At 37.8% G+C, this 19633-nt stretch overlaps 2 protein-coding genes across 4 annotated transcripts in view; one reads left to right on the top strand and one right to left on the bottom strand.

The window, feature by feature from the left end:
• The window catches only part of bcl2l13 (BCL2 like 13), a 42623-nt gene extending 37829 nt beyond the window's left edge, over window positions 1-4794 (bottom strand). Inside the window, exons 1-4 of one of the 3 annotated variants that reach the window (XM_052030805.1) lie at window positions 4728-4794; window positions 3407-3532; window positions 2645-2749; window positions 1312-1468 (exon numbers count right to left, since the gene is read on the bottom strand). In XM_052030805.1, coding sequence (XP_051886765.1) covers window positions 1312-1468; window positions 2645-2749; window positions 3407-3506 — 362 coding nt within the window. In that variant the 5' untranslated portion in view covers window positions 3507-3532; window positions 4728-4794. Of the gene's footprint in view, window positions 1-1311; window positions 1469-2644; window positions 2750-3406; window positions 3533-4273; window positions 4570-4727 lie in introns of those variants that run through there. The other 2 variants (XM_052030807.1, XM_052030806.1) reach the window with 2 other exon arrangements.
• A 149-nt stretch (window positions 4795-4943) lies between these two features.
• LOC127578625 (V-type proton ATPase subunit E 1-like) lies at window positions 4944-17707 on the top strand. Its single transcript, XM_052030808.1, has 9 exons — window positions 4944-5163; window positions 7625-7690; window positions 12112-12221; window positions 12442-12508; window positions 14109-14198; window positions 14607-14675; window positions 15427-15521; window positions 16651-16738; window positions 17169-17707. The coding sequence occupies exons 1-9, from the start codon at window positions 5131-5133 to the stop codon at window positions 17229-17231; spliced, it is 681 nt and encodes a 226-aa protein (XP_051886768.1). The 5' UTR covers window positions 4944-5130; the 3' UTR covers window positions 17232-17707.
• Window positions 17708-19633: the final 1926 nt, after the last annotated feature.

The raw sequence follows: 19633 nt of genomic DNA, 5'->3' as shown, positions 1-19633 counted from the left end.
ACAATTCTGAAATGACAATGGTTCATCACCTGGCTCATTGGGGCCCCAATTGCTGTGCTCACTTGAAATTTGCCTGGTTTGGTTCCCTTGCTTTGAAACTTGTTTGGTTCCGTTCCCCAAACTCCCTTGAAACTTACCAGGTTCACTGGAAAATGTATCATTCCACTGTGTAACATCTTAAAACAAAGTGAATTAAAATGAGTTGGGGTATTAATAATAACATCCAATAATCTGGAAAATCTGCTAAACACGTGTGTAGTTTAATGGATTTTTATTGTTCTCATAGAATTGTACAGCACAAAAACAGGCCATTCGGCCCAACTTATTTACACTGACCAGTGGGTACCCTGTACTGTTGGAAACAAAAATCAGGATACATATTATCTAGGGTTATTTTAAATGGAGTTGATATATGATCAGACTCAAACGAAGACATTCAATTAATGGTGAGAATAAACAGATCTTTTTCCCAGGTTGTCAGATTGTGACAAGTTCAGTTTTTGTGGTGCCCCAAGCACTGATCCCTAGCTATTTACAATCTATTTACACAATGTGTTTGAGAGGACCAAATATTTCCAAGCATTTGGATTATACAAACCTAGGTGGGATGGCAAGTAGAGATGAGTATGTTAAGAGGCTTCAAGGGTTTATAGACAAGCTGAGTAAGCGGACAAAAACATGGCAGGTACAATATAAGATAAAATAATCCACTTTGGTGCACAAAACAGAAAAAAGTTTTTGTTTTAAAAACTGGGTGATGGATTGCGTATTGTCGATGTTCAAAGAGATTGGTGTCCCTGCACACGTCACTGAGAACTAACATGCATATGGGGTAAGTATTTAGGAAGACAAATGGCAAGTTGGTTTTCATTGAGAGAGCGATTGAGAACAAGTGTAAAATGGAAATTATATGGGGCTTCAGCAAGACTGCACCCGAAGTATTTTGAACAGTTTTGACCTCCATCCCTAGAAGATAAGTCATTGAGTTAATTCAAAGCAAAGATCAGATTTCTGGATAATAAAGGAGTCAACAGATTTGGGGATGGTGCAGGATAATAGCATTGAGTTAGAAAGAAATTACAACCCATTTTTAAACACTTCTGTCAATATGCTGGTCACTCAATATAAAAATACATGATTTTTTTTTGCAACAGCTCCAGACAGTGCAAGGCTGCGAAGGACAAACCAACACAATTCCTATTTACAAGTCTTTGATTTACCATGCCATCAATCAAAAGTGCAGCTCTGTTTGCAGTAGAGGTAGAGATGCAAGTAGAAAATTTCACAAATGCTCTAAATAATGTAACTCACTTAGCAAGAATATTTTGCAGCGCTCCCTGCACCTGTACAGTAAGCTCCCGAAATACTCTCTCTCCAAGATGAGCCAGGCAATCTTCTATCGAGCTTTCTGGATTTGCTGGACTAAATACTGGAGAAGTGTGGCACTCAAATCCTGTACTGGCAAAGGCTAAAAGAGACAAGGGAGAAAAATAAAGTCAAAAGCTTAGAATAATAGAATTGAAAGTCAAACAGAACTTATCCCAGTGGAAATAATGTCAAAAATATGATACTGAACTTACTACAAAACTACTATATACATATTTGTTCAAATTTTACACCCAATGATCAGGGACAGGCAAACAAACTGCAACATTATTTAATTGACTTTTGATATATGACAGCACAAAATGCTTTGATTCAGTCTGTGTTACAAGTTAGATATGATCCTTGGTTACACAAAATTCAAAACAGAAGTAACATCTCAAAAAAATAAGATCCAAGGAGATAGTTTCTACTACTGATAGAATCACTTGGTTCTAAACTGTCAATTAAAAATATGGACATCCATTGCACTCAGTACTTTTTACGAAGTAGTCCAAAAAGAACAAGTTGTGCACTCTTCAGTGAAGAAAACAGGTTACAATTTGTCTACTAACAAAACAGAAGGAAACAATTCAAAAACACACCGTGGATCATGAGTAAAATGTTGCAATACTTGGATCATTTAAAATTGAACATTAGCAATAGTACAGTGAAAACATAACTTCATAGTTGGTTTATACCAAGCTACTAGTATGGCAAAGACCAATCGCAAAAGTGTCTCTCTCACTTTCCTCCCCCCTCTTTCTTCAAAGAAAAAACAAACTTAGCATTACCAGATTCTGGCAGACAATATCATGTAAAACTTAAGGAATTTACCTCGTATAAGAAAAGAAAATAATTTCAAAAATAAATATTGAATAAGTTTGATTCCAGAAAGTTAGACAATAAAGTGGTGGATTCTATTCAAAATAAATATGATGATTAGCACAAAAATGCTTCTCCAAACCTGTCAGGTATTACACAATTCAAATGGGTGGAACATGTTCCATTTTTTTTGTAAAGTAGATTTTCCTACTAAAATCTTCTGCTCAAACTGATACACAGAGGTCTCCATACTTGGGTTTGTTCTTATATCCACAATATGTCACCAGATAACAGAGTACAATAGGGTGCCACAATGTGGTCTAGCATCCTTGCTTTGGTTGCAAAGCAAAAATATAATCTAGCTTTGCACACTCAATAAGGATAATATAAATTGCATTAAAATGCACAAGGTATTTGAGAGGTGAAACTATCCAAGAGCAACAATGTTTAAACCAACCTTTATTGATTTCATCATGCAGTAGTTTAAGTTCTTCTTCTATTTCTATCTTAATTTTCTCAGCTGCAGCAGGTTCCAAAGGAATCCTTTCCATTGATTGCGTCCCTGAAAATCAGTTAGTAGCACATCATCTGTTGTGTAATTATATAACATTAATGTAAGGTCAGAAAAACCTGTTTGGCCTATTAAAGCTAATCCCTCCAGTAACATAATAAATTAAACCAGAGTTGCATTAAAGCCTAACAAAAGTGACTGAATTCTTCCACCCTTCACATAGTTATTTCTTTATTCAGCAATTAAACCAGTTAAAAACACTAATGCCTTTCAGCCCAGCTCTGCCTTTCTAAGCAATACACTTTATACTGATAAGGTATGACACATTGCCAGAATTCATTACAAACCATGTGGAAAGTTAATAGACAAGTAATGCATGACTGCAGACAAGCAAGGTGTTTAGTTTCCAAAACTACTTAACGATCATCAACAGTGAATAAGATGAAGTCAAGGATTCTTTCCCAAATCTAAACTTAGTCAACTTTGCCCCAAAGCAAAAAGCCAGCAATACAACTTGGATCCTTTAATATTTAATCTCCAAAGCAAAAATAAAATTTGCCAAGTATATTAGTTGATTATAAAACAACACATTAGTCAGGCACATCAATAAACGAACATTTTAAGCACCTTTCAATTAATCCACACAACTGTTTAAGCTACTTAATTATGTTCTATGAAATGTATTCTTAATCACATCACTAAGATTACCTGTCGATAATTGAATATTTTCTTGCGAAGCCAGTCCCAAATAACTAAGGACAACATATCGGGTCTCATAATGAAAACCTTCTGGAAGAGATGTAGCCATTTTCACTTAATCCTTTTCGTGGTCAACTACATTACGATACATAAACCAGGATAAGAAAGTAGAAGACTGTCAGAAAAATATACTCAACTAATATTCTACAAACTGATTGCTAGCAATGTTTATCTAATGCATATTACTTATATCCTTATTTTTTCAATGAAGGAAACCGCTATTTAAAAAGTTTTCAGGAATTTCTTAACATGTTAAGTTTTGGAATACTACTCAAAAGTCCTACCCATCATTAAAATTTCTAATAAGATTGAACGCCAACTTTTTAGCGTGGAAATTTAAGACAAGCGCCAACATATTCCTTTAGAAAGTAAACAGCAGACGACAACAAAGTCAGTGTGTCCTTTGTTCAACGACCCTACCAAGTGTCTGTGTGCAGTTCCAATGTCTGACATCAGTAGAAAAAAAGGTCACAAACAACGCGGTATTGGATAGCTGTCTGTTCATGCACTATTAGCTTGAAGCGATTGCAAAGTCTTTCCAATACTGATATAGTTTTACATAAATTCGCTTTTTATCCGATATTGAACTTCGAAAATGCATTATTACATCACAAATGCAGCTTTAAAGTTAAATATCCTGTCTTTAAACTAACGTGACATTAAAACAGTTCCAATTACACAAGAGAAATTGGAAACTATACAGAACAGCAGGATACCATTTAAACTCATTGCATAAATGGTGCCCCATCAATAATAATAACATATTTGAACGAAGGTTCACTTTCTACTTTAATTGACCTCCGACGTGCTTTTTACCTTCTTTTACAATTAGGCAAAACACATTCCCAGGACAGACTTGCTGTGCACTGGAACGGGACAACCAGGTGCAGCTGCAACCACTGGGCGCAGTTCCTTATTTAGATGCGCGCCATCTTTAGGGGGCAAAGAGATGGCCTGGCTCCACCCCATTCCGCAACACAAGGGGGCAACACGTCAAACCACGCAGCCTTAACAGTAAAATTACCCCGGCACCCCCACCCCGCCGCCGACAACATCAACTGCAAAAAGCTCCACCACCGAGGGGAAAATCTGAAATCAGTCTCCACGCTCGCCAGCTGATTAACGCGGGCAGTGGGAGTCAAGGGTCAAAGAGAAAAAAACAGCCGCATTTTCCAAAGTACTTAAGTATAAAACTTAATTCATGAAAATAAAAGTGTAATTTCTGATTTAAGATAAAAAAAATCATGCGTTTATTTTTTTTTATTTCTACCTATCTAATTCCCAAACGCCCAGTGCGGAGCGGGCGACGGACGTCACCACGCGCGAGCTTCTTCGGATGACGCAGGTTCACCGATCCCGACAGTTTGTGAATCGGGACGGCGGCTCGACTCGTGAGGCGCATGCGCGGGCAGACGTCCGGCGGGAGATGCGTGCCCGACGCGCGTTCCCGCCCTCTCGGGGGAGGGAGGGGGGGTGGTGTCAGGTGACCGGCTATAAGCGGAGGAGCTGGCTGCCTGAGTCAGCTGAGCGGTCGTGGTTAATCCTTGCGTAGTGAAGGGGTGGGGGGAAGAAAAGCAGTCGGAGCCGCGAACTGAACTCAGTCATCTCCATTCTACCTTCTTGCCTCCCCCTGTGAATTTCTCCTTCGACGGTGTCGGAGACCAGAAGCGAGGATGGCACTGAGCGACGCCGATGTGCAGAAGCAGGTAGGGGAGCTCTACCGACAGAGCTCGGCGGGCGGGTGTTGTGGGGGGTTGTGGAAGGAAAGGGGTGGACTGAATCATCTTCGCCAGGGTGTGTTTTTAACTTTGCCGATTGGCTGTTATTGGAATCTGAGAAAAGAAATGGCAAGGTTAAGTATCTCTTCAAGTGGCATCGAACGAAAGGTGTACTGATCTTCTAAATTGTTGTCCCTATCTTCATCCAAGATGATCTGTAGTGATGCTGAAGGTATGGAGGAGGGTCTGGAGGTGGATAAATTGATGTTAGTGACGTGTGTGACATAAGATGTGATTTATGAAGCCTAGAAGAAAAATTCTGTTATGCAGTGTTAATGAACATTTTCAGGAATTTCTATCATTAGTCTTGACCCATTTAACAAATAAAAAGTGATCTGGATCTTTAAGCTACTGGGCCACCATCATTTGGGGCAAGGACGACAAATTAATACTTGATAATGACCTAATGTTAAAGCATTTTCCTACGTAGAGGTATTCCTCTTACGATCTGCTTTCCTATTTTGTTTGAGGAACATTATTCTTTCTGCCTAATTTTGTGATGGGCTGCGCTGTATTTATGAGTAAGCATGATCTGAAATGTTAGCTCTTGTATTTCCACAGATACAGCCTGACCTGAATATTTTTTTTAAAAGTTTAGCTAATTGATGTATTGCATGTACGTTTTCAGATCCATGGAAGGTGCTGTTCTTTTTGCAGTCCCCTTGTTTGGCATGATGGAACTTCTATTGAATCAATTTGTTTTTGTTTGCATTGCAGTTTCTATGTGAATTTCAGTTGTTTGGAGAAAACCTAAACCTGATAACAATGGAAATTAATTACATTTATAGAGTAAATGGAAATAGGATGGAAAGACTGGTATTACTACATGTAACATTAACCAAAGTTAAGCAAAAATTTAAAGACTTTGAATGCCAGTGTATAACCGCAATCATCAATGAGCCTTCTGTGTTTTTATAGTTTAAAGATACTGCATTTTAAATTCACTCTTGCTTGTTTTTAAGCTGGCAAGAATAAATCGCTGACTTCCATATAGTATTGAGCAAAACTTTCATGTATTTATATTAAACAGTTACAATGGCTGTTTTCTTTTCTAAGTTGAGATAATGTTTAACCTTGTTGAATGCCATTGTTATTCATTTTTATGCAGTTTAGTTAATTTTCAAGCTTTTGCAATTTAAAAAAAGCTGTATATACATTTAAAAACACCACCTTTTTGGTATTCCTTTCTATATTTTTATTTTAACTAGGTTCTAGTTGTCAGTAAGCAAAAGAAATACTGAATTGCTGCTGAAAACTAGTTTAAGCGAGAGCACCTAGTTGGAAGGAGTTAGATTCTTGTCTGTTCTAGTGTGGGAGGGAGCTATTTGTGCTAGGTTCCTGGTAGTGTGTGACATTTCTAAGATAATTCTCCAGTTCCTTGTGTGCAATATGAAATCCATCTTTGTACAAGGTTCATGATTCAGCAATACAAATTAATTGCTACTAATATTACCAAATCAGGATTGGTGCCACAATGGAGACTATAGAAAGATTGTTTTGCAAGTTTGAAATTGACTATGTTCAAGAGATGATCCATAGGTTAGATTACAGTTTTAAAAGTACAGAGTGTTGGTTGGAATACATGGGGTCAAGGAATGATACAGAAAGGGCACAGCCCATCATTTGTTTTAGCTTCTGGGTAAAGGTATCCGATTAATTTCACACCCCTGTTAATCAGTTACATTAAGGATATTTGTACTAAACAATGGTCACTTTTATTTTCTTACACTTCAAGTTTGCTTTTGGTTTTTTTGGCAGGCTGGGGTTGCTGCAGGGCAAGAGCTGTAAAGAAGAGTGGGATAAATAGGTGCTCTCAACAGCTCAAATAGCCTGAGGTTAGGGCTATCAGAACCAAGCCTGTTCCATTCCTTCCTCAATGACAGTCCGTATGTCCAAAACATTTTTAGTTTTACTTTTTCCTTTCCTGTTAAGGAGGAGGAGGACTTTTGTTCTCTTTACTCTGTGGTATTCCCTAAGTACGTGTGGTAGATCATGCTAGAATTCATTAATTAAAAACCAAAGAGAACTAGTTTTCTCAATATTAGGCAGCACAGGGAATACGACATGCTTTTAATATTTAAAAATTAGATTGTAAATGTACACTTTTCTAGTCAGTAATTAGATTTGTTTCATATAGAAAAATGTTCTTTTTTCGATATCAAACTATTTTTAGTACATTTGTCTGGGTTTATAATCTGTTATGGCCTCAGTTCTGCATCATTATATTCCAGCACATTAGAACTTGATGAGAAAGATGCACATTACTTTGTAGGGGGATGAGGTGTGTGTAAAGCGAGGGATGACTGACTGGTGCGTAACAATATGTAGCATAACAATGCATAATACTATGATTGCAGAGATGAAATGTGCTTTTCCTCTTGTTTTATAGATAAAACACATGATGGCCTTCATTGAGCAGGAGGCCAATGAAAAGGCTGAAGAAATTGACGCCAAGGTGAGGTGTTTTCTTTCATTTCAGACCTAGTGCAGGTCGTTTAGCCCCTTGTGGCTGTCCTGCCTTAACATCACTTTCCTACGCTAACCCCATAATCCCTTGATTGCCTTAATATCCCAAAACCTCTCTACATTGAGTATCCTCCACAACTGGTTGGATAGAGAATTCAAAAGATTCACTTCCCTTGAGCTGACTCCTTTTCTCCCTGGTTTTAGACACCCAGGGTGAAGGATCACCACCTTTCTAATCTGTCAACTCCCCTAAGAACTTTGTTTCAAAGAGATGCCCTCATTCTTTTAAAAGTCCAGGGTATTGCCCAGTTTGCTTATTGTCTTTGTGGGATGATCTCCGGAATGATCCGGTAAATTTTTGTTACACTTCCTCTACTACAAATATGTTCTTTCTTGGGCAGGGAGACAAGATTACCTACTCTAGATATGGTCTTGCCATATTTTGTATAACTTCATTAGAATGACTTTCCTCTTGCACTCAAATCTTCTTGCACCTTGCCTTCCCAATTGTTTTTACCACGTGATATTCCATTTATCAGGTCTGTGCCTATTTGCTTACCTTGTTGTATTCTGCACTGTATCAACAGCAAACTTGGTGATTTGAAAGTACATCTGGTTGTCTCATCCAAATCATTGCTGGAACTTGTGAACAGCTATTGTTCCAGTACCAATCCCTGTGGTATCCACTAGTCACAGGGCCCTGCTCCCCCGGCCCCCACTCCAGTTGAAAATGACCTGTTTATTTTCACCTATTTCTGTTGATCGGTCCTCAGTCCATACCAATATGTTATCCCCAATTTTTTTTGATAAAGATGCCGTCAACATTTTATCTGAAAGCCTAAGTGCACCACATCCATTAGTTCCTTCTGTAATTATTCTGGTTATAATCATAAACTCTAACAGACTTGTCAAAGGATTTCCCTTTCATAAATCTACATTGACTCATTGGATTTTTATTATTTTCTAGTGATCTATTATTCCTTTCTTGATAACAGATTGTAGTATTTTCACTACTGATATCAGGGCAACTAGTCTATAGTTCCCTGTTGTTTTTTTTCTCATTTCTTCAACAGTGGAGTTAAATTTGCTACCTTTCAACCTATGGGAACTTTATAGAATCTACGGAATTTTGAAAGATGGTAACCAGCCTGCCTGCTGCCTCTATTGGCAACTCTTTCACAACTTTGGGATGCTGATTATCAGGTCCTGGTATTTATTGGTTGTCTTTTGCAAACAGAATAGTTTTCCTTCATACTATGTTATTGATATAAATCCATACTTTGTTATAAATATAAATTTGCTTCTGTAGAGTAAAGCTGAATTTGGGGTATATGTTTCTTTCCCACTTTGAGGTTGGGAATGCTGTCAAAAAAAAGCTTGTAACTTCTGTATTCTTTCCTGTGCCCTGCTAATGGTGTCAAATTTTATTTCAAAAGAAATATCTTTAATTGCACTTCAGCTGAGGAAACGGGTTCACGCTCCCTTCAAAGTTCTTGTGTGATGTTCAGTACGATCAGCACACTTTTATATTTGCAGTTCAATTCCAAGCATTCTCAATTCATTTCTATAAATAAGTGGCAGATGATGCTCTCTTGCCCAATTATCCCACCTCTGTTCTTAGCCCTTCCTCATTTAGTTTCTTGTAGCTGGATTGTTGCAACAAAGAGTAGGAACTGATACCAAGAAACTCTTGCACAACAAAACTTGTATGATCCAAATAATGACCAAGAAATGTAATCTTCTTGTTCCAGTTTGCTAAGAAACACACCCATATTGGTGTTGTACAACAAAGCCACAAAGCACTTTTTGGCATTTGTTCACGTACAGCTTTAAAATTTACAATCTGATAATACACATGGAAAATTGTAAATTGCATTTTAGACTAGTGAATAGAATTCAAACACTACCAAGGGTATGTGAGAACTTTTTTTTAAAAAAAATTCTAACAGTAAAAATGAAGCTGTCAGCTTGCAAGCCCAGTTGGTTCACTAATATACTACTATGTCTTTTGCCTCCTGTACCACAATTTTCGTAAGAAAATCCCTACAAAATTGGAACAGGAGTAGACCATGCAACCCCTTGAGCTTTCTTCACCATTCAATGTTGTCATGGTTGATCCAACTTTCATGCCCTATCTCCCTAATCCTTGGGTCCCTTTCAGGTTTTCAAAAAGCCTCTCAGCTTTGACTACATTCAAGAATTTGATCTCCACAGCTTTCTATGCAAGGAATTCAAAAGACAGCAATTGGAGAGAAGTAATTCTTCCTCATCTCAGTCTTAAACGAGTGCCTAAGGCTGAGATTATGTCCTCTGAGCATGCCATGAGGGGAAACATCTGCCCAGTGTTTCAAAGAGATCTCCTCTCATTCTTTAAGTATCAATGAGCCTGTTCAACCATCAAGTCAACTCCTCCTTACAGAGTATCATTTGAATGAAGAGTTTCCAAACTGTTTCTAAAATGTTTCCAAAATGTCTTTAAGTACGGGACCAAAACTGTACATAGTACTCTAAGATGTGGTCTCGCACCTTGTACACTTGTATATGGCAGAGGTCTCTGTACAGATTCCCTGTGCTCCCATCTAAACTGCAGGTTATCAACCTGAAAATGACCACCCTATCCCTACTTGCTGTTTCTTGCTGGTTGGTTAGTCCACAATCTATGCTAACACCTTTTTGAATATTCAAATATATTGCATCTACTGGTTCCTTTCTATCCCCTTTGGCTGAGGTTTCTCAGTAGTAATAAATTAATCGCATTTTACCCCCTTGCCCATGAAGTCACACTGACTCTGATCAGATTTTGACTTTCTAAATGTTCTGTTGCCATCTCAATAATTGATCATAATATTTTTCCAATGATAAAAGGTGTTGGGCTAACTAGCTTATAGTTACCATAGTTGCCTCCTGCCCTTTTTGGCTGAGGGTATCACATTGCCAATTTTCCAGTCTGTCAGTATACAGAAACAAAGGATTTTTGGAAGAATACAGTTGATGCAACCACTGTGTGTAGTTGCTGCTTTTATGTTCATGGGATCCCTTTAACACCATTAGTTTGCCTAATACTAATTCTTTGGTGATATGTAATTCATCAAATTTTTTTACTATTAATGGGATGTTTGTAGTAATGTGTATCATAAAGACTGATGCAAAGAATCAGTTTCGAAACCTCCTGTATATTCTTGTTCTCCAGCCTCCTCCTCCTCTAACTACATGTTTTGTATGTGCTTAAAGAAGCTCTTTCAATTTTTATATTTCTGGCCGTTTTATTTTTACCTTGATTATTTATGTCCATTTTGGACTCTGAATTCATCCTAGTCTTTGGGCTTACCACTAACACTTGCCACTTTTACAATTTAACTCCTCAACCCCTCCTAACTTTCATGGTTAGTTCACTTCTCTGTATTCCCTATTTAAAATCTTTCTTCCTTGTTAGGATTACTTTTCTGGGAGTCGTTAATCACAAATGTCTGTCACTGCTTTTCTGTTGTCATACCTATTAATCTTTGTCCAGTCCACTTCAGTGAACTCTATCCTCAGTCCCCCTTACTTAAATTATTTCAGACTCTGCTTTATCACTCAAGCTGAATGTTGAATACCCTGTGGTCACTATGCTCCAGGGTATGTTTACTCCGACATTTATTAAAATGCATCTTGTTGCATATTGCTAGATCAAAAATAGCTATATCAAATGTTCCCTGGTTGTCCCCATTAAATATCACAAATGCCCTTCAAGTATTTATTTTTCTGTCCCCTGGTGCATACTTTTCAGGTCTCTATCCCAGGGGATACCTGCTGTATCATTGTTTCAGGAGGAGCAGGGAATAGTGGACTCTGTTTTACTGCATTCTTGATGGCCCTCTGACCTAAAATTTGGGAACATAAACCATTTCAGTTCAAGGCAGCAGTTCACCTTTATTTCTGGTTAGCAGGATGAGGAATAAATATTGGTGTTGCCAGTTACCTTTATCCTAAATGAATACTTAGTGAAATTGACAAACTTTTGGTATATTGTGAAAAATGTGCAGGAGGAGGAAAATAAGTGAATGTTATAGTGCCTAAACTTTGTAAAGTTAGAAGTCACTTTGCCCTTTTTGAATGTGATTTGGAATGTCAACACCTGTGGTTAGTTTTCTTAGATGGGTTGCTTTTGGAAAGAGGAAGGTAGAAAAATGAAAATTGCTTGGGCTCCAGTGCTGTGACGGGCTGATCTGGTAGATTCTAGGACACTAGATACAAGGAGTATGGATATTGAAGTAACCCTCCTTTAGGGTTGCCCTCTGTTTACAATTATTTACACTTTTAACATTTTGTGTAGTGTGCGCAGAGCTTGCTATGGCCTGGCACATGTTTATAAAACTGATCATTAGTCTGATACTTTTGATATTGAAAATGTTTTGAATCTGTGTGCAGGCAGAAGAAGAGTTTAACATTGAAAAGGGTCGGCTTGTACAGACTCAAAGATTGAAGATCATGGAGTATTATGAAAAGAAGGAAAAGCAAATTGAACAGCAGAAGAAAATGTAAATACTATGAAGTATTAAATGGCAAATGTTTTTTCCATTGTTTAAATGTTTCTTGATTCACATTAGGTGTATAATGTATAGAAACCATTTAGAGCATAAAAGGTAGCCATTTTTATATTGATTTGCTATGGTTACTGTTTGTAAATATTTAACAATATACAACTTGAGATTTTTAATTTGGATATTGAAGTGACTTTGACTTTTTATCTTACTTCAGTCAGATGTCCAATTTGTTGAACCAGGCTAGGTTGAAGGTCCTTAAAGCCAGAGATGATCTGATTTCGGTAAGATTGATAATATATACAAAAACTGATGTATCATTGCCTGGGGACTAACATCAGGGAGAGTATATTTATAACAGCACAGGAACAGATCCTTTGGTCCATCACTGACCATTTAACTAATGCCATCTGCCTGTGTGTGGTCTGTATCCCTCTATTCCCTGCTTGTTCACGTGTCTGTCTAATGCCTCTTAAACATCTCCCCTGGCAGAGTGCATTCCAGGCACCTACCCGTGTGTGTGTTTCTTTTAAAAATAAAACACTTGCCTCAGACATCTCCTTTAAACTTCTCCCTCTCACCTTAAACCTATGCTGCCTTGTATTTGTCTTGTATTTCAAGCCATTCTTTAGCAGTTGATACTCATTCTCAATTGGATGGGATGGAAGGAATTATCTGGGGTTCCCTTTGCAAACAAATTAAAATCCTATGAATTTGACTCATTCTTCGGCTTGGGTTAAGTGCTTTTGCCAAATAGCTGGCCCATAAACTAATTGGGCTTAATAGTAGCTCTTATGAGCTAATGTGTTCCAAAAAGAATTTAAAAATTGTGAAAAGGGTGAAATCATGAGGCAAATGGATTTCTCAATCTTTCGTATAGTAATACAGCATGGAGACAGGCCCTGTGGCCCAACTCATCCAATGCTGACCAAGATGTCCATCTAAGCTAGTCCCATTTTCCTGCATTTGGCCCATAATTCCTAAACCTCTCCTATCCATGTATCTGTCCAAGTGTCTTTTAAATGTTGTAATTGTATCTACCCTGACCACTTTCTCTGGCAGCTCATTCTATAATTGCACCGCCCTCAGCATGAACTTGCCCCAGAGGTCCCTATTAAATCTTTCCCCTCTCTCCTTAAACACATGCCCTCTAGTTCTTGATTCCCTTTCCCTGAGGGGAAAAAAATCTGTACATTCATCCTATCTATACCCTTCATGATTTTGTACACTTAAGGTCACCCCTCACTTTCCTACATTCCAATGAATAAAGTCCTAGCCTGCTCAACCTCTCCCTATAACTTAAGTGCTTGAGTCCTGACAACTTTCTCATAAATCCTCTCTACTCTTTCCAACTTAATGACATCTTTCTTGTAACGGGGTAGCCAAATCTGTACACAATACTCCAGGTGTGGCCTCCCCAATGTCTTGTACAACAGCAACCGCATTCTTGTAAAATGCTAAGTTATGGTTATTGAAAATACATTTCTTAAAAAAACTTCATTTACAGCCTTCACAATATGGTACCCATCAATATTTGAGATTTTTGTTCTGGGCATGTTGAGGCTTGCATTTAAATTTGCATCCCTGTTTGCAGTTAATATTTTAAAGAAAAGGAACTAAAATCACTTTCTCTACCACACTATCTGGAAGATTGTATTGAAGTAATTTTTAATAAGGGAAAACCTTTACCCTTCCTAGTTAAAAACAAAAATATTGAGTTCCTATTTTGGAATTTGCAAGTGTTTTTGGATATGTCCTAGATCCCACTCTGGCCTTGTGAAATGTCACCAGCTGGTATTTGTAACTATTTGAATTTTCTATTGTTGCTAGTTTTTCCATGTTGCTATGTATTACCTCAATGGATGCTTTTGTTTTGGTTTCCAGGATCTGTTGAATGAGGCCAGACAGAGACTGAGTAGAGTAGCGAAAGATCCTTCCAGATACCAGACTCTTCTGGATGGACTTGTACTGCAGGTAAGAATAGGATAACAGATCAGAAACAATAGGTTAGTGTTCTTGTACTTGGCTACATAAGGTACAGTACCTTCCATGATATTCAATGTCATGTTAACATTACTGGTTTCTCTTGCAGCTAGGGAAGGGAGAGAAAAGGATTGGATAAGTGAATGGATTCTAGGAGTCAAGTTTGCTCAAATATTGAGATGCCTTTATGGACTTTGTAAAACTTAAACTTGGAAATGCACCAAACTTGTTATGTTTTGTAACTGCTAGGAAATTCTTTAGAACAGCAAGAAAGATAGTGAAATGTACATTTTACATTATACTTTGCTAAGTCATTCTGTGTTTGAGCTTCCTATGTTCAATTGCAATGTGAAAAATGTGGCCCTAGAAATTGATAGGAAATGCAATTTTCCATTTCAGGGTTTTTATCAACTCTTGGAACCTGTGGTGATTATTCGTTGCCGCAAACAAGATATCACATTGGTTAAGGTAATGTAACAAATGCTCTGTTCAAGACTATTCCACAATGAGATGTTATTAATCCATAATTGAAATTAAAATGCTTTGAACACCCCATCTGGGATCCTGTATGATTGTGAAGTGTGTGCATAAGGTGAGTTTTAAGAATGCAGTTAAACTAGAGACTCTGCCCAACCTGTCCATTTTGCCGTGCCTCCATTTAATATATTCAGATGGGTGCTTCACATTTGGTTTCTGCAGTTCATGAGTAATATTCAATTTTCTTTCCAGAATCCACTCCTCCCCCAACAAGCCCACCACATTTTTAAAAAAAAATTTGTGTTTTAAAAAAAATTCAGATTTTATACTTTAGTAATGGGAGATCCAACTGAATATCTCAGATATAATGGTGTTACTCATGATGAATTGGTGATTGTTCTGTAAGCAATGGAATTTTATACAGTCACTTACTGTAAAATGGAGTTGTGTATACCTTTGTAAAAGTTGCATTAGGTTCAACTGGTAAACTGCCAATGCTGATTGGCAACTAAGAGCATGCTGTTTGTTTACTTGACTTTCAAAATAATGGGGTGTAGCAGGGATAGAATAGGTATATTTGCACTGTAGCTTTTTCATATTCCTATATTTTCATTGTAATAAAAAACTAATTGCACTTGCATTGTCCAAGTGAAGAAGCTGTTATACTGTCATAAACCCCTTATTTCCTGACCTGACCTTGGAGCATCATGGTAAAAATGTGTATTTATTTAATTTCAAACAGAACTCTGTCTGCAAGAATGTTCCCATTTACAAGAACAGCATAAATAAGGATATTGAAATTCACATTGACCAGGAAAACTTTCTCCCAGAAGACATGTAAGCATCAGCATCATTCCTTTTGAAGAGACTTGGGTTTGGTTTCTTTCCACCTGTTTATTGATATGTAGTGCTTTTAATAATGGAAATATATACTAAAATAGGATGTGACCTAATCTTGATTCCATACCTATCCACATGTAGTTTTAATCATCTGACAATTGAATATTAAAATTATAGTTTTACATTATTTGGTTTTCCAAAGTTTATCCTTTTATTTTCAAACCATCAACCAAGGATTGAGTTTTGAGTCCAAATCCTGTACTGGCAGGATGCAAGTAGTACTTGTACTCCAGCACAAAGTTTACCTTTGGGCTTCCAACTGTAAAGTACTCTGCAGTAGTACTTCACAACAAGTAACGGTTTATCTAATCGCAATTAGAATTTACTGAAGTACTGATCAGATCTTTGTAATTCAGTACTATTAATCCTTTTAGGAAGGCTAGTCATTTGGTTTGGAATCTGTTACTTAAGAAGTAGACCAAGTTGGTGGCTTGTCCATCAAAATCAAAGGATATTTTGAAAATCAAAAGATCCTTTAGATCTGCAGAATATTTTTTAGGTTTTGGTGCAGTTTCTGAAAGTCTTTCCAGTGGTGCAAGCGAAAAAATTCATTCTTATATTCTTTGCACAAACAAGTTTAAGATTTTAATTTCACTTTGTCAAAGTTTAAAACAGCAAAGTGGATGAATAGCTCTTGATCGGCAGGGATAAAGCATGCTGGTAATGCTCAGCTGCTCAGGAAATATTTCGTGGAATAGTCGTGCTTTAAGTTAATGGGCATTAATTACAACTTCCCCAATGGGAGACCTGGGGGACAAAGAACTGTGGCAGTACTGGTGGTCAGTGAAGCAGCAGATTACAAGTGGGAGAGTCAGTAGTTTAGCTTGGCATAAATTAGAACCTGCTAATTTATTTTTCTTAGACAAGTAATACTTTGAAAAGAATTTTATTATTGTTTCTCCACTCTTCACTGGTAGTTTCACACCAAAGCCCTTTTTCTGATCAGTTCAATGTGAATAGCCTTTGGACTAAAGTTACAGCTGCATTGTTTTGTGTATGCAACTGGTATTATATGGCAATAAACTTGGAGCAAAGGTTATTTATTAAACTTTTTTTCTCCAAACAGTGCTGGAGGTATTGAAATATACAATTCTTCTGGGAAAATCAAGGTGTCCAATACCTTGGAGAGTAGATTGGAACTCATTGCACAGCAAGTAAGGAGATGGTCTATTAAGCTCTCTGGGGGAAAATATCAGCAAATCACTTGCTTATTTCAAGTAGATTTTTTAATCACTGCATTAAGCAGATGTGCCTCTTTCTTTTATTCCTCCTTTCTTGGGTGGGTCAAATGTTTTTGCTAGGACTGATCTTTATTTAGTATTTGTGCAGTTCCCTCTTCAGTTTTGTGCTTCCTTTCTGCACTTTTTGTTTGTCCATGCCCTGTGGTTGTCACTGAAATCCAGGCAGTTATATTCCTATCTTTTGGATGCTAGGAGTCATGTGATTAAATGTAAGGGAGTGGGGAAAGCAGTGGTTTCAAGTGGGTTGTTGCTGAGCTGCCTTGAGCTTTGTACATTATTTGATTAGGTTGCAATAGTAATACAGAAATCAGCTTCACCTTCCAATATTTCATCTGTCTTTCAGATGATGCCAGAAATCCGCGTAGCTTTGTTTGGTCCTAATCAAAACCGGAGGTTCTTGGACTAAATGGTGTGCATCAACTTTCTGCTGTATCAAGGCACATACCGCATTGGAAAAAGCTGTACAAGTTACAAATCTGTACTTAAGGGAAATAATGCATTGTTCTTGCTTTTGTTTATTGATGTCTGAAACTACTTCATTTGGTAGTTTCTCTCCAATTTAATGTTTGCTGCACCTGGCTAAGGGAAATTGCCAGAAAGGATGGGGAATGACTGGGAATACCCTGTATTATTGGAGTTGCTTCAGTTTGTGTGTGTGTGTACATAAATCTATTTTTCCCCCAAAGTGTGATCAAAGCATCAGTTAAATTTTTGGCTTTTATTTTGCCATCTCAAATATAGAGCAGTAAAGTTTGTAGAAGATATCTTGTACCCAGTGTTACTGAGATCGTCTCATGCTATTTAATTAAATTGTAATGGCGGTTTGTTTCAGGTACTGTCTGTATATGTGGTTCTGAAGTAAAGATCTTACTGGCTTCTGAATATTGTGCTCTGAGGTATCTTTATTCTGATGGAGAGAGTGGCCATAAACTACTTGATTGCCACCCCATCTATTACCAAGCATTTCACTCTTCATGGGCACACAGCTGCAATCTGCATCATGTACATGGCGGGTGGGGTGGGGAGGAAAATGTGACAACATGGAGAATTTGTTTAAATCCCAAAAGATTGGGAAATGTTCAAAACAGTCTAGATGTCATTGCAAGACAAAGCTAATATGGAAGTGAAGACATTTAAGGCAAAAGATATTTTTGAATACAGAACCTTTTTAGATGACACCTGGAGTATTGCAATAGAGGAAGTGAAATTAAGATTCACTAGCCTGGTCCCTGTGATCATTGGTTTGCTGTCTGAGGGAAGTATTCTCTTGTTTAGGTGATGGTGGTGGTTCTTATTGAAATTTGCTCATTTCTTAGGGTTTGATGTTCCCCTTAGCTGTGTCCTCTACAATCATTGGTCAGTCTCAGTAAGGTCTGAGATAAGAAACTTCCTTACTTGGGTGGTGAATACACTACAATGTGTAGGTTTGTGAAGGCTGCCATAGAGAAAATGGAATGGAGGTAGACAATGATCAAGATGTATTGAGGAGCAGGTTAAGGACCAGCTGTGTTTGTGTACACCATCTGCAACCCATACTATCACTCACCTTGATTTCCTAAACCCAGTTTCTCCTAGCAAGAGCATTGGATGCAAATGAACACCATTGCCTGCTCATTTCTATTCATTGCTTCCCGCCTCCCACCCCCCCCCAGGCTCATTTTCTAGAACACCCTACCCCTGGAAGTATAGGAGACTGTGACCTTTGCTTCTGGGCTCTTCATGTGGTAAAAGCATCCTCCCTGCTTCTAGCTTGTTACCCCTCCTTGGTTCATTTCAACCTTAGTACATGGGAACATGGAGTTGAGGTTACAATCAATCGTGTCAAAAGTTGTTGAGAGTGGCCCACTCCTTGCTTGTATACAACTGTTCAAGGTTGCTCACCATTACCTCAAGGGCAGTTGGACATGTGCAATAATTAATCCTTACCAGTGATGGCCAGATCACACAATGAATAACAAAAATACTTGCAGGTTCTTTCCAAGTTGCATACCATATTGTGTATACTTAATCACCACTCAGTCTGAATTCTGGAATTTCTGAGGCAAAGGTTGTAAATTTTTTTTTTAACAAGACAATTGATATTAGACAAGAGTTACTTTAGTCATCCTCAAAAGGATATCCTGAACTTATCAGTATTCAGTTATACATATTAAACTGAAAATGGCAACTTAAATCCACATTATAAGCACAAACTATAATAGGTTGTGTCTATACTGCTGGCTAATTATATGTTCTAAACAAACAGCACTATCTTTTCCCAGGCCAACATTCTAGTATTAAGACCCTAGTTAGAATTAGTCAGCAGCAATGGGCAGGCCACATCATTCACGTACCCAACATCAAACTGACATAATATTGAGCTCTCATGGGAGGAGATTATCAGGAGACTAGAGGGAAAGCTACAAGGATGTACTGAAAGCCTCCTCAAAGAAATGCAGCATCTCCCTTAACCCCTGAAAATCTGTCTCATGACCACTCAGTGGAAAGGAACATTTGGGACAATACTGAGAATCTTAAGGCAGTAAATAAGCAGGAGTGAACAGTCTCAAATTTACCTGCTTACCTGCCCACCAGCCTCATCAGGCAGCTTTTGTCTTGTTTGTGGAAGTGTCTGTAGTTCCCCTGCTGGACTCATTAGCAAACTCCAGCACCTACAAAACTGGAGTGGAGGTAGGTTATCCTCAATCCCAAGGGACTGCCAAGGAAGACCTACATCCCTCAAGCCTCCATCCATCAGTATAATCTCCTATTCCCTTCTCCCTCAGATGCTTGTCCTTAAGTAAATCTTTACTTTTTTTTAAATCAAAC

Source organism: Pristis pectinata, chromosome 15, assembly GCF_009764475.1.
Source record: "Pristis pectinata isolate sPriPec2 chromosome 15, sPriPec2.1.pri, whole genome shotgun sequence".
Taxonomy (NCBI): domain Eukaryota; kingdom Metazoa; phylum Chordata; class Chondrichthyes; order Rhinopristiformes; family Pristidae; genus Pristis; species Pristis pectinata.
The sequence above is the reverse complement of the archived record's forward strand: the minus strand, read 5'-3'. Positions and strand labels throughout refer to the sequence as shown.